This window comes from Brachycentrus maculatus, unplaced genomic scaffold, assembly GCF_059751285.1.
Source record: "Brachycentrus maculatus isolate JH-2025_06_01 unplaced genomic scaffold, ASM5975128v1 h1tg000294l, whole genome shotgun sequence".
In the NCBI taxonomy this organism is placed as follows: Eukaryota; Metazoa; Arthropoda; class Insecta; order Trichoptera; family Brachycentridae; genus Brachycentrus; species Brachycentrus maculatus.
In genome coordinates, this window is record NW_028281045.1 from 555,225 (window position 1) to 576,007 (window position 20,783).

At 29.7% G+C, this 20,783-nt stretch overlaps 1 protein-coding gene across 2 annotated transcripts in view; it reads right to left on the reverse strand.

The window, feature by feature from the left end:
* Crtc (CREB-regulated transcription coactivator) overlaps window positions 1-16,637 on the reverse strand; it is an 83,113-nt gene extending 66,476 nt beyond the window's left edge. Inside the window, exon 1 of one of the 2 annotated variants that reach the window (XM_088267414.1) lies at window positions 16,418-16,637. In XM_088267414.1, the coding sequence (XP_088123540.1) occupies window positions 16,418-16,531 (114 nt within the window). In that variant the 5' untranslated portion in view covers window positions 16,532-16,637. The remainder of the gene's footprint in view (window positions 1-16,417) is intronic. The other variant, XM_088267413.1, reaches the window with a different exon arrangement.
* Between the last annotated feature and the right edge of the window lie 4,146 nt (window positions 16,638-20,783).

Sequence of the window (20,783 nt, forward strand, 5' to 3'; positions counted from 1 at the left end):
TTGAATTATGCACTGACTCAATTTTTACGGGTCGTGGAGTATTTCGAGAATACCTCTTCCGTTTTAAAATTAGACAAAACTCTTTTTGTGAATGTGACGAGACGTCATTGCAAGATGTCCCTCGTTTATTGTGGATATGTTCTTTTTTTTAAAGAACGATTTAAATTGGACACGATGTGCGAAAGAAGGTATGCAGTTGACAAAAATTGATGAGGCATGGGGCAAAAAGATCTATCAGATTGAGTGGTCTTATTTAGAAAATATGACAGCACGAGTAAGACAAATGAATGAACTATGTGACAAATCTTTATTGATATAAGATATTGAATCCATTGTATCTATTGTATTGTTTTTAGGGATCGGCCTTATTCATTTATTATTTACTGTACACATTTGCTATCATTTTTAAGATATATAAACCGAATATGCTTTAAATCCTTGTACATAAAAGGCAAGGATAATTTTCTTAGGCAAATAACAAATATAAAATTAAAATATAACTTTCTTTAAAATCACTATATTTTTTTATTATTATAACTTAATTATAATGTCTATCGGTTTCGAAGCTAACTTTTTCGAAGCTTCTTTTTCAAGACTGATTAATACTCATACTCATACTAATAGTATTAATCAGTCTTGATAAAGAAGCGTTTAGCTTCGAAACCGGTTGACATTATAATTAAGTCATAGTAAAATATATATGGTGATTTTAAAACAAATTTATGTTTAAATTATAAAATGGAAAATCACAAAGTTATTGCTTCAAGTATAAATTATAATAATAATAATAATTAAACCCTTATCTGCACCCCAATGGTGCATAGGGCACTGCGTCATATAAACGCAGTGTTATCTTGATCGTTTACACATGAAGGAAAGGTGATCAGCCCTCCGCTTCAAGTACCAGTCCAGGGTAATATTGAATAAATATTACAGTGAAAAAATCACTCATATTTATTCTTACCCCCCCTGGGAATCGAACCCGGGTCCTCCAGAACGGTAGCCGAGCGTGCTGACCATTATACTACGGAGGCGGACATAAATTATAATATTAAAAACAAAAACCTTCAGCCAAAATTAATTCCCTCGGATAAAAAAAATGGCTTGCAATAATCGCACTAATCCAGGGGGGATCAAAATTTCACTAATCGCACTTTTTATTTTAAATAAATTTACTGTGTAGACAAAATTAAATGTGATGTTACAGGCGTAAAATGTGCGTGTGAATATGGCAAAGAAAAGTAGTAATTTCTCAGAAACGTGCTTACATACCATATATCGAGCACCAGAATATTTCAAACTTTTTTTACGATGAGATAACATACTTCGTTTGCGGAGGCGTAATGAAAAATCGATTCACAAGGGAAAATAATGTTATGAGTTATCATATCATTTCATGACGGTAAAAATAAAACGATATACTTTACGCCTTTTATAACTACTTGGAAAAAAGAGAACACAGCGGACAATTAAATTTCTTAGATTTTCGCGCCTGTTATATTACATGTACAGTATCGAACAGATTAATTGAAACAACACTTTTTTTTCGTATTTTCAACACACATAAAAAATGTTTTGGGGGTGTTTCTCGTATTATAGACCAGAGCTGCTTCTTTCACTGACTGAGATGATGAATAGCGAGAAGTATCACCCAATTCTACTGGAAAAGATACTACCAGAGATACAAAAACGAATACAAATGGTAATGGAATATTTCAGCAGGTTTTAACCCCCTGCCACAAATCCAAAAAAATGATTAACCTTTTCACACAAAAACATTGAACTGTGCTGGACTGGTCAAGAGTTTTGCCAGACATAAACCTAATTGAAAATCTATCGGCAATCTGTAAGAATCGGCTCTCCAAAATTGATTGCACTTTGGTGGAAAAGCTCACTTTATCCATAATTCAGGTATGGTTTCGAGACGAAAAAATGGCATCCACGTGCCAAAACCTTAAACAATAAGAGTAAAATCTTTGATTGACCCAAATGAGACCATATTAAATATTTATTTGTGATTTAACTAATAAACAAAAGATTTTACAAAACTTTATACGAAAATTCAACAAAAAAAGTTTTGTTTCAATTAATCTGTTCGATACTGTATTTCTTATTGGCTTATCTGGGTTATTACGACGTTGTGTGTATAAACTCATTTTTCAGGTGACGATGAAGAGCGACAATGCTATCACCAGAGCGACGTGTCGAAGAATTTTGAGATGTCATGTGTCAAAAATTAAGACTAATATAGATATGCCATTTATCGTTTGTTTTATACATCTTATATGCCTTTATTATTGTTTATTTTTCATTAAAAAAAATTTAAAAAACACACAGTGGATCTTGTAACTGCTATTTTTTTGTAACTGTTATTTGTTTCTAAGTTGCTGATTCCCAAACAGGACAGCGCGAAACAAGTGAATTAAAAATACTATAGGCAATGATACAACGAATTGCGTCTCTTAATTTGGGTCTGTATATTTGTAATGAGCACCAAATTTTCATATATTAATATCATATCGAAAAATTTGATGCAAATCACAATTCTGTCAATGATGGTTACGTTCAATAATTTGTTAATTATCATAAAACCCTACGTTAAAACGAATATTAACAAAAAAGGTGTGTTATTAAACTATTTAACTAACTAACTAACTAACTAACCATCACGCCGCTTCCCCGCAGGGGTAGGCAGAGAGAATCGAACGCCACACCACTCTGTCTTTGCAAACATTCTTTGCCTCTTCTACATTCATGCATCTCCTCATACATACCCGACGATTATTACGACTCCTGACCCGGCCGCTTTCAAGTATTTGACATACCTGATTGTGCCAAGTTTTCCTCGGTCGTCCTCTGCTTCTTTTTCCAACTACATTCGCTCCATAAATTTGTTTAACCGTTCTTTCTTCACTCATACGCTCCACATGTCAAAACCATCTCAACACACCTTTCTTAATTTTATCGATAATGCTTATCTCAGCCTTACATTCTTTCCTTATTTCATCATTCGAACATCTATCAAACATCGTTTTGCCACACATTCGTCTGAGGGATCGCATTTGATCGCAAAGTATTTCTTATTTTATCATTTACAAAAATACTTCAACTTCATATTATTTCTGTGAGCCTAAGCGGCTCATTATTAGAAATAGGTATCAAATTGCGGTAGAGTGGGTTCGAACCGAGAAACTCTGAGACTCTACATTCTTTCCTTATTTCATCATTCGAAGATCTATCAAACATCGTTTTGCCACAAATTCGTCTGAGGGATCGCATTTCGACTGCATTCAGTCTGCTTTCATCCTTCTTTTGCCAACTCCATGATTCGCTTCCATACATAAGTATTTTCTTTTGAAAAAATCTCATTTTCCTTAAAGGGGAGACACTACAATATATTTTTTAATGTATTTATTGCACGTGTAACTTTTATATATTCTATATATAATTTTTAAATTTTCTAATCCCCAATTATGTAAAATAATTCGTAAACGAGCGGAGGCTTAAAAAAATCCCCAATTTTCCTTCGACATTTGACAAATATTTAAAAATAAATATACATAATAAATTGATCAAATAACTGAAGAAAAAAGGGAATCCATCTCTTTGAGTCGAATTCTATTTTTATTTATTCAATTATAAACGGTTCGGAGTAGTACTCGCAAAATTAACGAAGCCCTATCGCGTAATGACGTTAAAATACCTTCTATTATGAAATAACATAATGGAATCCTGGAACAGAAGGTTTTTTTTCTTCCAGGAATATTACGACTTCATGTCTTTATATAACGGTTTTTTCCGATCCGTAAGAAAACTTTGTATTTTTAAACAACTTTTAACAAGTTTTATTCTCAGATGAATTTGTAAAAAGAAAATTCGTTAATTTTTTTATATGCGTTTTATCTTGAAATAATAAAATAAAACACAACATTTTGAGTGTGTCCAAATACTTGTCTACAAATCTGGATTATCTCCAATTAGGAGTTATTTTTTATGACATCTCAACATAGATGGGGAAGAATATGGAAGTCTGGGCATTTACGGGGCTTACGAATGTCTAGTATTCATAGTATTATTCTACAGTAATGAGGTAAAATGTAACACGTGCAACATTCACCATGTTACACGTGTGTAAAGTGATCACTTAAACCATCCTTTGACGGTCGTCAGCCACGTAAATGCCCAGATTCTTCATCATCTTTGATGAAATGTCAAAAAATAATATGACACTGTTTCTTCTAATGTGCATACGAAACTGCGTATCGGATTTGGGTGGGACGAGGAGCACAGAACATTGAAGAGGTGATGGACCTTGACGGGGGGGTCCTGCAGCGACACGTCGGGCAGGGAGCCCGCGTGCAGGGGGCCCAGGGCCGGGGCCAGCCCTCGGCCTCCGCCCCCCGCCACCTGCAACCAACCACCACCGGGGCTAACCAATCAATCCACATCAAACCAGCTTAGCCTTACCAGTATAAGCCACATCTAGAGAGGATGAATCGGAGTTGAAAGAAGAAGAAAAAATAATGACGATTTTTTTATTTAAATCATTCACTCGCTCAATATGTCGCGAGAAATAACAAAATCAAGACAAAAATATTTTTTTCAAACTCTAAAACTATATTAAAAATGTGAAATATTTTGAAATTCCTTTATGTAGGGTACACACTGTTCTCTGTGTGTAGAATTCATGCGTTGTTTACGTTTATACTCACTTTGAGACAAGCGAGTATAAACATAAATAGTCTAGGGAACTAAAGCTGAGTTCGAAAATTGTACATGAAGTTTTACAACTTATTTTTTGTAGTTATTTTTGTTCATTACACATTGACATTAAAAAAAATCGTGTCAAGACTGTAAGAGTAGACTGAATTATGCAATGATAATTTAAAGTCATTTGAGTCTGTTACTTGCCATACGCGCCTAGCGCGTATTCCCCACCGGAAGAAATTTTAGATGTGCCTCGCGCGTCCGCCGCACTAAACGTGTCAACTTTATGGTCAGATATTTTGAAAACCTGAGATTTTAGCCTACCGGTTCGGGATGTACCCGTCTCTTCGTCAGGACAAATACTATAACATCATACAAGTAACACTATACACCACTACCGTAGCACTATTCACAATAAATAATGTTCAATAATTTAAATATTAATAATATTCATATTCTTTTCAAAATAATGCTTTGGTAGTGATGTATGATGTCACTTCTATGCTGGAGTACTGATTGACCTGACGAAGAGACGAATACGTCTCGAAACCTGCAGGCTAAAATCTCAGCGAGTGATTATTTATACACTAATATTTTGCTGATTTACAAATTCGTAGTCATATAGGAGAAAGTGGCCAAGTGCATTTTTTACAAAAACGTAATCATCGACTATTAAACATACATCTTACTAGCTTTATTTTGCCCTGAAAATAATTCCAAAGGATTTTAAACTTGGAAGTATAATATATTGACTTGTTAAAAATGACTAATTGCATTGATGTTTATTTTCTTGACAAGCAAATGTGACTTAAATGGCCCTCCTGAACATTTTACATTTTGTTAGTTGGTCACTTTCTCCTGTACGACTACGAATTGATCGACTTGTATTTTACATAATTTAATTTCACCAATGAAAAAATGCAGAATTGAAGACTTACATCAAATGTGAACTTGGCTCATTTCAATATGCAAAGACACAATTACTTCAAGTACCGAGCAGCTAATCCGACTTCAGGTTTTATATATTTCGTATCCGCAAAACCAGTGACTTATCTGTGACTTAATCGTGCATTTAAACAATAGAATGTAATAAGAAAATAAAGAATTGCTTAAAAAAAGACACCTACCTATAGGACAGCGGTCGGGGAACCGGGGTAAATTACCCCAAATGGGGTGAAAATCAAATTGGGGTAGAAAGTAAAATTTTCTAGTTTGCTTTTTTATAAACGTGTTAGTATTTTTACAACTGTAAACAATTCAGAAATCTTTTTTTACAACATTTTGAGTGTGTCCAAATACTTGTTCACAAAATCTGGATTATCTCCAATTACAGGAGTAATTTTCATATTATTTTTATCACTTAAACCAGCCTATGACGGTCGTCAGCCCCGCAAATGCCCAGACTTCCATATTCTTCTTCATCTTTGATGCGATGTCAAAAAATAATCTGAAAATACCTCCTGTAATTGGAGATAATAGAGATTTTGCGAACAAGTATTTGGACACACTCAAAATCTGGTCAAATTATTAGCTAAATAATAAAAATGAAAATGATTTTTTCCGGCGTTTCTCTTGTGTGTGATTATAATCCAGGATTCGGATCTCACATACTAATAAAAGAGTTTCTGCTCAATAAAAAGTTTTTTTTTCATCTCACCAATAGATGTCTCTAGTGAAGTTCTAGTGATTCAAGAAAAACGATTCAAAATTGGTTCATATATATATATAGAATTTCCAAGAATTTGAGTAGTGTGGTTGTCAATAATGAGTAGAATTGGTGAATGTTACACGTGTGTAAAGTGATCACTTAAACCAGCCTATGCCGGTTGTCAGCCCCGTAAATGCCCAGACTTCCATATTCTTCTCATCATGTTGAGATATCAGATAGGTAAACAACAAAAAAAAGAAATAGGATAAAAATAAATCAATGTAATGAAATGTCGACGAATTCAATTCAGTCTTTTTTATAGCTCCCTTGTGTTAAGCTTTTGTTCATGTATGTTGATATATTAATATACAGGTAAAAGGAATGCTTTAAGGAGCATATTCGAGTACAATGTTGTGTCGAAATGTCAAAGCAATCAGTGAACAACTTTAGGAGATTCGAGATTTTGAACAAGCTAACATTTACATTTGCATTACATTTCGTTTATATAGTATAGATCAGGCATGGGGAACCTGGCTATTCTAGTGCGGCCTTTCGACTGATGCCAATTTTTGAGAATAGGGATTTTTTCCATATTTTAAAAAAAAAATAACAATTTATATTGTGATATTAATTGAAATATTAAGTTTATAGGGGGGTGTCAAAGTTTTCTTTACTGCGGCCTCATGTTGAATCAGATAAGTGAATGTGGCCTTTTGAAATAGAAAGGTTCCCCATGCCTGGTATAGATAATAACCTAATATTTGTATATGTTTTATAACATACATCTTCTCACCCTTATCCGCGCTCAATGGTGCATAGGGCACTGCATCGTATTGACGCAGTGTTGTCTTGATCGTTACTTACATGAAGGCAAGGTGATCACTCCTGCGCTTCGGGGACCAGTCCAGGGTAATATTAAATAAATATTAGAGTGTAAAATCACTAATATTTATTATTACCCCCCCCCCCCCGTGGGAATTGAACCCGGGACCTCCACCAGCACGGTAGCTAAACACGCTAACCAGTATACCACGGGGGCGGACAATATAATACATATTTATAATATACGCGATATCGAAATTCTAAAATATTATAAATTTATCAGGAAGCAAAGATTTCAAAAATATGAATATTGAGACGTCCAGGAATGTTATCGATTCACGAAGACCGTTAAAACTGAAATGGTCCAATGCTCTTAAATGATAATAAAGTTTAACGGTTGAAAAGCTGGAAGCAACTGGATAAGCCGCACTACATATGAATCGAGTTTTCTCAACGGAAAAACTCAGACTCACATATGATAACGAAAAACATAATATCTGCAGTCATAAAGAAACGTCTAGCCTGTCTCTAGTTTTTTGCTAAATGTAATAAACAAGGATTTTTTTAGCGATACACTTCAATATTGTTTTTTGCTAGAAGCAAAAAAAGAGTGCTAATTCAGTCAATTTCAACTGGTAAATTTCAAGAAGTCGGAGAGGCATATTAATGCTGACAATCTAGTATCTTCATATTACATACAATATATGTATCGCTCACTCCTCTCATAATCGATATAATCATATTATATCGCTCACTCCTTTCAACAACGTCACATCGTGAATTTTCAGTTGAGCATGTTTTCACAATGCCCGGTAAATGTACTATATCCCAGCAAAAGCGGCATATTCTCAACTTAATATTTACCCGCTACAGGGCAGAAAGTGTTGTTATTGCATTTTGAAGAAAAGGTATTGTTTAATTATTTCTTTAAATATACTAAATATTTTTCAAATGGAGAAAAAACATTATTTGAAGCCACTTATTCAACTTTTTACTGTGCAACAGATCTTTTTAGGTAAAACCTTTTATTTTTTAAATTTATTATATTTAAAAAAAAATTAAACAATACCATTTCTTCAAAATGCAAAAACAACACTTTCTGCCCTGAAGCGGGTAAATATTAAGTTTAAAATATGCCACTTTTGCTGGGATATAGTACACTTTTTGGGTATTCCGAAAACATACACAACTGAAAATCGTCGATTTTTTATTCATGACGTTCTTGAAAGGAGTGAGCGATATATATATATATATATATATATATATATATATATATATATATATATATATATATATATATATATATATATATATATATATATATATATATATATATATATATATATATATATATATATATATATATATATATATATATATATATATATATATATATATATATATATATATATATATATATATATATATATATATATATATATATATATATATATATATATATATATATATATATATATATATATATATATATATATATATATATATATATATATATATATATATATATATATATATATATATATATATATATATATATATATATATATATATATATATATATATATATATATATATATATATATATATATATATATATATATATATATATATATATATATATATATATATATATATAATATATATATATATATTATATATATATATATATATATATATATATATATATATATATATATATATATATATATATATATATATATATATATATATATATATATATATATATATATATATATATATATATATATATATATATATATATATATATATATATATATATATATATATATATATATATATATATATATATATATATATATATATATATATATATATATATATATATATATATATATATATATATATATATATATATATATATATATATATATATATATATATATATATATATATATATATATATATATATATATATATATATATATATATATATATATATATATATATATATATATATATATATATATATATATATATATATATATATATATATATATATATATATATATATATATATATGTATATATATATGTATATATATATGTATATATATATGTATATATATATGTATATATATATGTATATATATATGTATATATATATGTATATATATATATATATATATATATATTTATGTATATATATATATGTATATATATATATATATATATATATATATATATATATATATATATATATATATATATATATATATATATATATATATATATATATATATATATATATATATATATATATATATATATATATATATATATATATATATATATATATATATATATATATATATATATATATATATATATATATATATATATATATATATATATATATATATATATATATATATATATATATATATATATATATATATATATATATATATATATATATATATATATATATATATATATATATATATATATATATATATATATATATATATATATATATATATATATATATATATATATATATATATATATATATATATATATATATATATATATATATATATATATATATATATATATATATATATATATATATTATATATATATATATATATATATATATATATATATATATATATATATATATATATATATATATATATATATATTATATATATATATATATATATATATATATATATATATATATATATATATATATATATATATATATATATATATATATATATATATATATATATATATATATATATATATATATATATATATATATATATATATAGAAGTTCCGAGAATTCGAGTAGTGTGGTTGTCAATCATGGCCCTTCAAATGTCCAGACTTCTATATTCCTCTATGTTGAGATGTCATAAAAATGTACAATGTTAACTTGTTCAAGTACGTGTATTGTACATCAGGTGGAATTCATAAACCATTTTATTTCCGACCGTAAACTGCGCTTGTACTCGTCTCTATGAATACCCATGGGATGATATTACCGCCGCGGATTCATGAATAGCCCTCCTAAATGATCCAACTTCCTGGATGTGTCACGTCCATTGGTATCCGAAGATAATAACAATAAAAATACACACAGCGCCCGAGCGTTGTGGAAATGCTAAATTCATCATTTAATACATTTTACATCGCGCCTACAAATCACCATCAAACCTCATATGACTTTCAGAATAGCAGCAAGTAATGTAGTTGGAAAACGAAGCAGAGGAAAACCGAAAAAAAACTTGTCACAAAACGAAAGAATAGTAAAACAAATTTATGAGGCGAATGTGGTTGGTAACAGAACCAGAAGAAGACCGAGGGAAACTTGGTATGATCAAGTGTTACAAATATTTGAAAGTGGTCAGGCCAGGAGTCGTAATAATCGTCGGGTATGTATGAGGAGATGCATGAATGTGGAAGAGGCGAAGAATGTTTGCAAAGACAGAGTGGCGTGGCGTTCGACTCTCTCTGCCTAACCTCGGCGAGGAAGCGGCGTGATGGTTAGTTAGTTAGTTAAGTTTGCGAAGACCGAGGAAAACTTGGCATGATCAAATATTTTAAATACTTAAAATTGCGATGTCTCAAAAGAACATGCGGAAAAACGGTGTATGATATTATCGATATTCAAATGGTGGTACAAGCAAAATAATGATGGAAGCGGAGACTGTTAATAAAAACAACAACAAAAACAATGACTTTTTGATAACATTCCTTATTTTTAACGTGTTAAAACAAAATAAGGCTCTAAAGAAAATAGAAACAAGACTTTTGAGTGGTGTGACGAAAAAGAAAATAACATCGCAAGAACAGGGACAGCAAAAAAGGCGGGAATCGAACCCACCATTCGGGTCTAGCAGTCACGAGAATGTTCTCGTTAGGACGTTTGTCCCCTACGCGGAATTACACGGAATTTTACCGTCCGGCACGTCAATTAGCGTTTTAAAATGGTGATTGGCTTGGATTAGCTTGTGCTTTTGTCCATCTTTCTTCGGATCGGTGCGTGAACACGTTGCGCGTAAATTCGATCACGCTAAACTGTCGTAGTCGCTTTCATTTTTCAAAACCGGACTGCCGGACGGTAAAATTCCGGGTAGTGGACAAGCGCCTTTAGGGTGGTGACTGACCGGAGCATTTCGTCGTAACGTAACGTTATAACATCGCTCGCGGCGAGCATGTTACGTTACGACGTTACGGCATTGCTGACTGACCGTGATCAGTGCTCGTTCAGTACACAACTGCTCGCTCGTGCCCTTGTGCTCAGTGTTGCCATATGCGAAACCAAAAAATCTGAATTACAGTCTAGAAATCTGCATTAAATTTGTATAGAATTAAAAACCCAAAATACGTATGAATCTTCTCAGTCGTAGTTAAAATGACGGACGACGAAAGTGTGATTCTTGGTTCTGTGATTTTAATAAATTACAGCTTACTCCAGATAAAGAAAAGAAAAAGATTCCCCGCAGTTTGGGGAATTTCCCACAGATTGGCAACCCTGGTGCTGACCTAAAATTGCATTCGACTTCTGATGGAGCATTCGGAACGAGCGGTGAGCAGCTCGGCTCGCTGTATTGACTGCCTGAATGCTCGCATCGTAACATGTTACGTTACGTTACGACGAAATGCTCCGGTCGGTCACCACCCTTACACAAGTGTAAGCCAGCCAAATGCCAGGTCGTAAGCCCCGGAATGCTCAAACCTCTATCTTCTTTCATATAAAGAGGAACGATAGATGTTTTTTTAAAACATATTACGTACATAAATCATACATATAATATTCCCGATGAGTTATTTCCATTTCTCATTTTGAGACATGGGATTAAGGTTAACAAAACTGAAACACAAATAAGAAAGTTAAAAAATATATAACAATAAATTAAACAAAACTATCACAGGGCAAAATATATAATAAACGGGTATAGGAAATAGGCATATAAAAAAGGTAAGAAGCATGTTTAAAGGAAACAAATGAGTTGAGACAATTATAACATGTCCATATTATAACCCAAATACACCAAAGGGTTTTCATAAAATATAATAAAATGGATAAATATTTCATCCCTACCCACAAGTGGAAGATATTCAAGGAAGCGAATATCGGAAGGCATTCGGGAATTGGCGCGAAGCGCGAGCCCCAATGTGATTCCCGCCACATTATTATAATTCGTAAGTAGGTACTTTGATATATTATATAAGCATTATTATTATTTGTAAGTAGGTACATCGATATATTACATGGATACCTAACCATTATTTGCATAATAAATCACACGTGCTCGACACTATCAGATCGGGAAACTGGTTCGACGATTTGCTGGCGGGCTATGAATCGACGCGCTCGACAAATATTGTCGTATAATCGTCTCTATAAAGAGGAAATAAAAAAAAGCGCTAAGTGTATTAAATTTATAAAAGCTGTTAGCGATTAAGAAAAAAAAGTGTAATACAATTATACTTTATGTTAGACACGATAAAATCGTGACCAATAGAGATACATGGGTGGGTATATTTAACGGACTCGGAATACGAAATTGAAACCTTGAAGTGATTATTGAGGCCTGCCTCCGTAGTGTGATGGTTAGTGCATTTAGTTGCCTTGCTGGAGGTACCGGGTTCGGTTCCCAGGGTCAAAACAAATATTAGTGATTTTTCACTCTAATATTTATTTTATATCAATTAGATTTCAGTAGGGCTGATCATTTTTCCTTCTTGAATTTAACGAACAAGATAACACTGTTTCTATACGACGCAGTGCCCTATGGCAGTGCCCTATGCATAATTTGTTGCTGCGGATAGCGGTTAAAAGATATTCTGAAACGTATTATTAACATATTAATTTTCTTTTTACTCGTTTAATGTCAGATGTAAAAAATAAATAATACCCGGACCGTAGTGTATAGGGCACTGCGTCGTATATAAGCAGTGTTATCTTGATCGTTAATTATAAGAACGCAAGAATGATCAGTTTTGCGCTTCAGGTACCAGCCAAGGGTGATAAATACTTAATCCCAAAGTTGAAGCCACTTATTCAACTTTTTACTGTGCAACAGATCTTTTTAGGTAAAACCTTTTATTTTTTAAATTTATTATATTTAAAAAAAAATTAAACAATACCATTTCTTCAAAATGCAAAAACAACACTTTCTGCCCTGAAGCGGGTAAATATTAAGTTTAAAATATGCCACTTTTGCTGGGATATAGTACACTTTTTGGGTATTCCGAAAACATACACAACTGAAAATCGTCGATTTTTTATTCATGACGTTCTTGAAAGGAGTGAGCGATATATATATATATATATATATATATATATATATATATATATATATATATATATATATATATATATATATATATATATATATATATATATATATATATATATATATATATATATATATATATATATATATATATATATATATATATATATATATATATATATATATATATATATATATATATATATATATATATATATATATATATATATATATATATATATATATATATATATATATATATATATATATATATATATATATATATATATATATATATATATATATATATATATATATATATATATATATATATATATATATATATATATATATATATATATATATATATATATATATATATATATATATATATATATATATATATATATATATATATATATATATATATATATATATATATATATATATATATATATATATATATATATATATATATATATATATATATATATATATATATATATATATATATATATATATATATATATATATATATATATATATATATATATATATATATATATATATATATATATATATATATATATATATATATATATATATATATATATATATATATATATATATATATATATATATATATATATATATATATATATATATATATATATATATATATATATATATATATATATATATATATATATATATATATATATATATATATATATATATATATATATATATATATATATATATATATATATATATATATATATATATATATATATATATATATATATATATATATATATATATATATATATATATATATATATATATATATATATATATATATATATATATATATATATATATATATATATATATATATATATATATATATATATATATATATATATATATATATATATATATATATATATATATATATATATATATATATATATATATATATATATATATATATATATATATATATATATATATATATATATATATATATATATATATATATATATATATATATATATATATATATATATATATATATAATATATATAATATAAATTTACTTTGTTATATATATAATATATATATAATATAAATTTACTTTGTTATATATATAATATATATATAACAAAGTTAATTTTGTAGCTTAAACCCATGATATATTGAGAATTCTTCTTCTTATTGTCCCCACCCAGTAGTGTATAGGGCACCGCATCATATATAAGCAGTGTTATCTTGATCGTTAAACACGTGAAGGGAATGTGATTAGCCTTGAACACCAGTCCAGGGAGTTATTTAATAATAATATCCATTTCAATAAATGACCCTCCCGGGTATCGAGCCAGGACCTCCAGCGCGGGGGCCAAACACGCTGACCACTACACTACGGAGCGGATATAAGGTTATAATTGATGTTAACTTATTTATTATCACATTGTTTTTTCAATGGAATGGAGACTAGCATATCTATAAGTCTAGAAATAAAGAGTGCTAGAAAAATATTTATTATTTAATTTTACAATTTTAATTATATTAGAAAAATACTTTCAATAAAAAATATATTTTTGGTATAGAAAAAAAATAATGGGAATAAACACGAGAGAAAAAAAACACCTTTTTATACGTATACATATTTTCTTCGTTATAATACAATTTATTACGCGAATACATGGCTCGCACGTAATATAAAAATACATATATATGTATATACTAAAAGTACATTCCTGAACGTCGTAAAATAATTCATGATTATGTAAAGAAGAATAATGGTTTTATTTAAACATTGCCTAAAAATGATTTCTTTAATAAAAAGTTTTTTAAATGTTTTTACATAAAATGTCAACAATCTGGTCATTTTAAAGGCAGCAAATAATAAATGAAAACGTATTATATATGGTTTTAAAAGATTTTACTATGATTATTATATTTGAAAATACTTCAGCCTAGCACTATTCACAATGAATTTAAATGTACGTACTATATTATAATGGATGCGGGAATAAATGTAGCATAACTTTACTTGTAATGTAGTTAGTAAGGTGTGAATAATCGTATACTGATTACAAATTGCACAATAATGAATATTTAGTTTACATTGCATGGGATTCTGGGTTCCACGTTGTTTTTTACTTCATATGTAGTAGAAATAATTACTGTTAATTTAAAACATAAAAATAAAGCGTTGCTTATAAATATAACAAGAAGTTGATCACTTCAAACAACTTGTGGATATTCAACAGACTGTTGTAAAAGAGACATCTTAAGATGTTTTGACTGTCCAACAAAAGGAATTATTCTAACCTAAAATAATTTGTACAAACATACAAAGGTAGCATTTCTCAATTGTTTCGAGTACATTGATCGTCGTGTCGGAGCTTGTAACTAATATAAAAACGCCTGTACAAGTTTAAATACACAAAAAAACACGTTAAGCCCACAAGTAAGTCACTGCTTGTAAGAAAACAAAGATGTTGATGTAACAACCGCTTTAAAAAACGGAAGAGTAGACGGAATAACAAGGAAGTTCACATGTAACTTATGTGAGGTCAAGGCCGTCGTTCGAGTAAACATAATGCAATTCAATATCGTGCATTTATTTTATTACGGGAAAAACTAAAGTTATCACAGGTATCATTTGTCAAAATAGCAGTACACCCAGTAACCCGTAGTATGTTTGTATAAAAGCGATAATGAATGAACTGTCAAAAAATAGTGTACCTCGACTAATTCTTATAAATAATAAGTAACAAACATCAACATATAGGCTCGTAATTAATAATAAGCGTATGATTTTACGCTGTCGGGATGAACGGTGGGGAAAGTTGTTTACGTCGTGGTAGACAGATGACGGATCTTTCACAGGCGTACGTTAAAGGCACTCGCTTACCTTATTTGTCACTGCGGCCACATCCCGCATAATCTCTTCGAATGCGAGCTTTTCTTCTTCTTGTTTTTGATGATGTAAAGCTATTTTTTCACTAAATTTTCTAGGATTCGCCATGATGGCTAGTCAAATCCACTTTTCACATCAAATCAAACCATTCTATTTTCACGGAGTCAAAACGCGCATTGACTGCTGTATCGGCTACGACGACGGCGAACTCGACTCTACTGCCATCTGTCGGCATTTCCACGCGCTCAGTATCGATAGAGCAAAACTGATAAGTTTTCTTTATCAGCCAACCTACAACGGGCTTTCATGAAAACAAAAAAATAAGCCTTCCTGCAAACGGGAGATTTCTGCTGCCATTTTTAACTGGCGTTTTCCACTGTCGGAATTCCAAATGCATTAATCCCATACAAAAACTACGTACCAAGCAAGCTTAATTTCGTTTTTCCGCGTTCGGAATTTTCGTATGGATTTCATACATTCGGAATTGCGAAAGAGGACAACGCTAATCAAAAACGCTGGCGGAAAACCCGCGCATCCTGGCTGAATTATTCCGAATGATTAAGTTAGCAAGCACATGAAAGCTTTCCGCATGCGGAGTCTCGAATGTACGAAACCTATCCAAAAACTCCTTGCACTCGCGCATGTTCGTTTATTTCTGAACGGTAAATTTCGGAATTGTTGCATGAATTTCATGAATTCGGAATTCCGTAAGCAGAAAACGTCAGTGTGCGTGCAGACAAATGTGCTTAAATAGGTACTAATCTTGCCCCCTGAAATGCAAACATGAAAATATAAGGAAATATCAAGTAAGAAAAATATTTTTTATCCTTTCGCCATAAGAACACACACAATTTTTTTCGTACCAAATACAGCATACTTAATAATATGTATCCATGACATAATATCACTGAAGTATGTATTCTGAATTACAATTAAGTAATCATGTTTTTTTTTAAGTTGTTCTTGGCACTTGATTAATTTTTATTATAATCATCTTTTTAACACTTATTTCGGAATTACGTTTATTTTAAAGGAGAAAAATAACATTTATTTTGCTAAAATAATATACTTTGGTTTCCCCCTCCCACCTCCCTAATTTTGGTGGATCAAAATTTCATTTCGGTTATGACTTAAACTATTTCCCAAATTAACAAATTTTTCTTAATTACGAAAAGGATGCATATCTGGAATTTTCTGCTGAATAGGAAGCATTACGTTTTTTCATGTAGAGAAAATTAATTCCATTTTTTTTTTTATAATCAATTCCTTATCATTCAAACTGATTACAAAGGGACTTTTAATATTAATGACTAATATGATCAGTAGTCTAATACTATTTTTGTCATCAACTGAATCATTCAAATTCATTATTTCGACTGACATTAATAATTTAATACATTTCAAATGAATGGGTCAATCAAAATAACTAAATTATTTTAATTTCATTCATTCTAGATTATTTTGGAGTACAATTTGTTTATATGTTATTTATTTTAATTTCATCCTTGATATTTAAATCTTTTTTACACGCTTTGTGTTTTTCTAGTAATTATATGCTTTATAAATACGTATGATGACATTGTTTCGAATTTCTTGCATAAAGTAAACAATTTAAAATTCAAGGTTGTTTACTTTAAATTAAAAATATTGTAGGTTTTTTACTAAACAAATCATGCATTTATCTTTGATTATGCTTGATTCTTCTTAACATGCAAAAACATGCATCACGATAAATAAACTTGAGGGAAATGAAAGCGGAAAATAACAAAAACATTAAATAAGGTAATATATTTATTTTAAAAAAAATAACAACATTTTGTGATATAAACATATATTGAAAGTACATTAAAACTATTCACCTCCGAAAGTCATATAAGTAATGTAAGTAGAAGGTATGTAATACACATTACTGATAATAATAAAAATGAATATTTGACCCTCTGACTGCGTCTGTACAGGCGTATGATACGCCGAACTTTGAAACTCGGTGAAGTCTTTACTTCAAAATCTATATTTCACCTGCAATAGAAATGAGATATTTCATACCACACATCGCTCACTCCTTTCAAGAACGTCATAAATCAAAAATTGTCAATTTTCAGTTGTGCATGTTTTTGGAATGCCAGCAAAACAGGCATATTTTCAACTTAATATTTAACTGCAGGTATAATATTTAGGGCAGAAAATGTTGTTTTCGCATTTTGAAGAAAAGGTACTATTTAATTATTTTTTTAAATATACTAAATATTTTTCAAATGGAGAAAAAACCTTCAGGATTTACCTAAAAAGATCTGTTGCACAGTAAAGAGTTCAATAAGTGGCTTGATATTTATTTTTAATACATATAATAAATCCCTTACCGCACCCCAATGGTGCATAGGGCACTGCTTCATATAAACGCAGTGTTATCTCGATCGATTACACATGAAGGAAAGGTGATCAGCCCTCCTTCAGCACTTCAGGTACCAGTCCAGTGTAATATTGAATAAATATTAGAGTGAAAAAATCACTTATATTTATTACACCCCCCTGGGAATCGAACCCGGGACCTCCAGAACGGTAGGCGAGCATGCTGACCATTACACTACGGAGGCGGACAAATCTTAAAAATCAAGGTTTTTGATTTATGACGTTCTTGAAAGGAGTGAGTGACATGACATCTACAGTTTATCATTTGAAATAACATGTTTGATTATTAAAAAGACAGACTGGAGGGATAACTTAGATTGGTCAAGTGTAAAATGGCATTATGACCAATCGCAGCAGACATTCATGGCCATGTACAGTGACGGACTCTCACGACTCAATATTCCATGTCACCATATTGATATATTTTTATATCATCTTGAGAAATACATAAAATTGAAAGAAAAAGTTGAAAAAACAGGTTAATACATTTTAATTTGAGGGGTTTAATCGGCAACATGTTTACAATAAAATATTCAAATAAAAATTCTAACAATCGTAACACCAAAATTATTCCATTAATTGATTCGGCAGTCACTTTGTTGTAAAAACATTTTTGTAACGATAAATTTTAAGAAATAGTGGTATGCATTTACCAAGTAAAACTTAAATTAAAAATTACAAAAAAAGCATTGATTTTATCAACTTATATTGATAAATTATGTATGTGAGCATATTTACATATGTACGTATAATAGACATCATAATTCAAAATTATATATTATAATAACTTTCCATCACTGTATTATGATGTCAGTCTGATAGAATGGCAACATTTAAATTGTATGAATCTTAATGAAATGTTTGTTAACATTTTTTCCTGTCACAAGGGTCATTTAAGATCATAAAAATGTATTTTTCTGGATTAGATGTTCTCTAATTTAGTCTTATTTATTATACAAATGTAAAAATAAACTTCCTGTAAATAGTTTATCGACAGATTCAAGCATACCACAGATGTGTAAGGGTGGTGACTGACCAGAGCATTTTGTCGTAACATAACATCGTAATATCGCTCGCGGCGAGCATCAGCGTGCATCCGTAACTATGGATGGAGCGCTCCGCTCGCTGTACTGACTATACGAATGCTCGCATCGTAAAACATCGCATTACGACAAAATGATCCGGTCAGTCTCCACCTTAAGGTTAAATAATTTTTAACCAAAATAGATTGATATTACTTTAAAACACTTGTAAGTAGTGACAGACGAAGGTGCTATAATATAATTATATAAAATGTAAAAAAATAATATACAAAAGATTGTACGAACGCTACAAGTTGAATTACACATTTTATGTGACTACATTTTATGTGAACGCTACATTTTATGTGAACCTTTATACCGCTAAAATAATCACTACTACTACTGACCCTTATAGGTACCCAATGTTGCACAGGCCACTGCATCAAATTGATAGAATGTTTAGTTGAACATTAATTGTGCGAAGGCAAGGCGATCAGTCCTGCGCTTAAGATACCAGTCCAGGGTAAAATGTAATTCGAGTGAAAAAAAATATAAATATATATTGCGACCCCCCTGTAAATTGAACTCAGGACTTCCAGCATGGTAGTCAGATGCGGCAGCCACTACACTAAGAAGGAGGACAAAGATTATTACTTAGGTTTTATGCAAGAAAGGAACGGATACTTCATCATAAATGACCACTTTGTGACCGAGACAAAAATACTCAAAATTAAGGTTTGTCTTTTTCATTTCTGTTAAAACAACAATTTAAATATCTTGCAAATATCCATCTTCTTTTTACACGGATTACAAATGAGTTTTATTCATGAATATAAGCAGATTAGTAGTTAATTGTCCACAAGCTTTTAAGAGTAAGGGTATGCAACTTCAAGTGCCTGAGTCATTGGTGCTTTTTTTTCCGTTGCCTC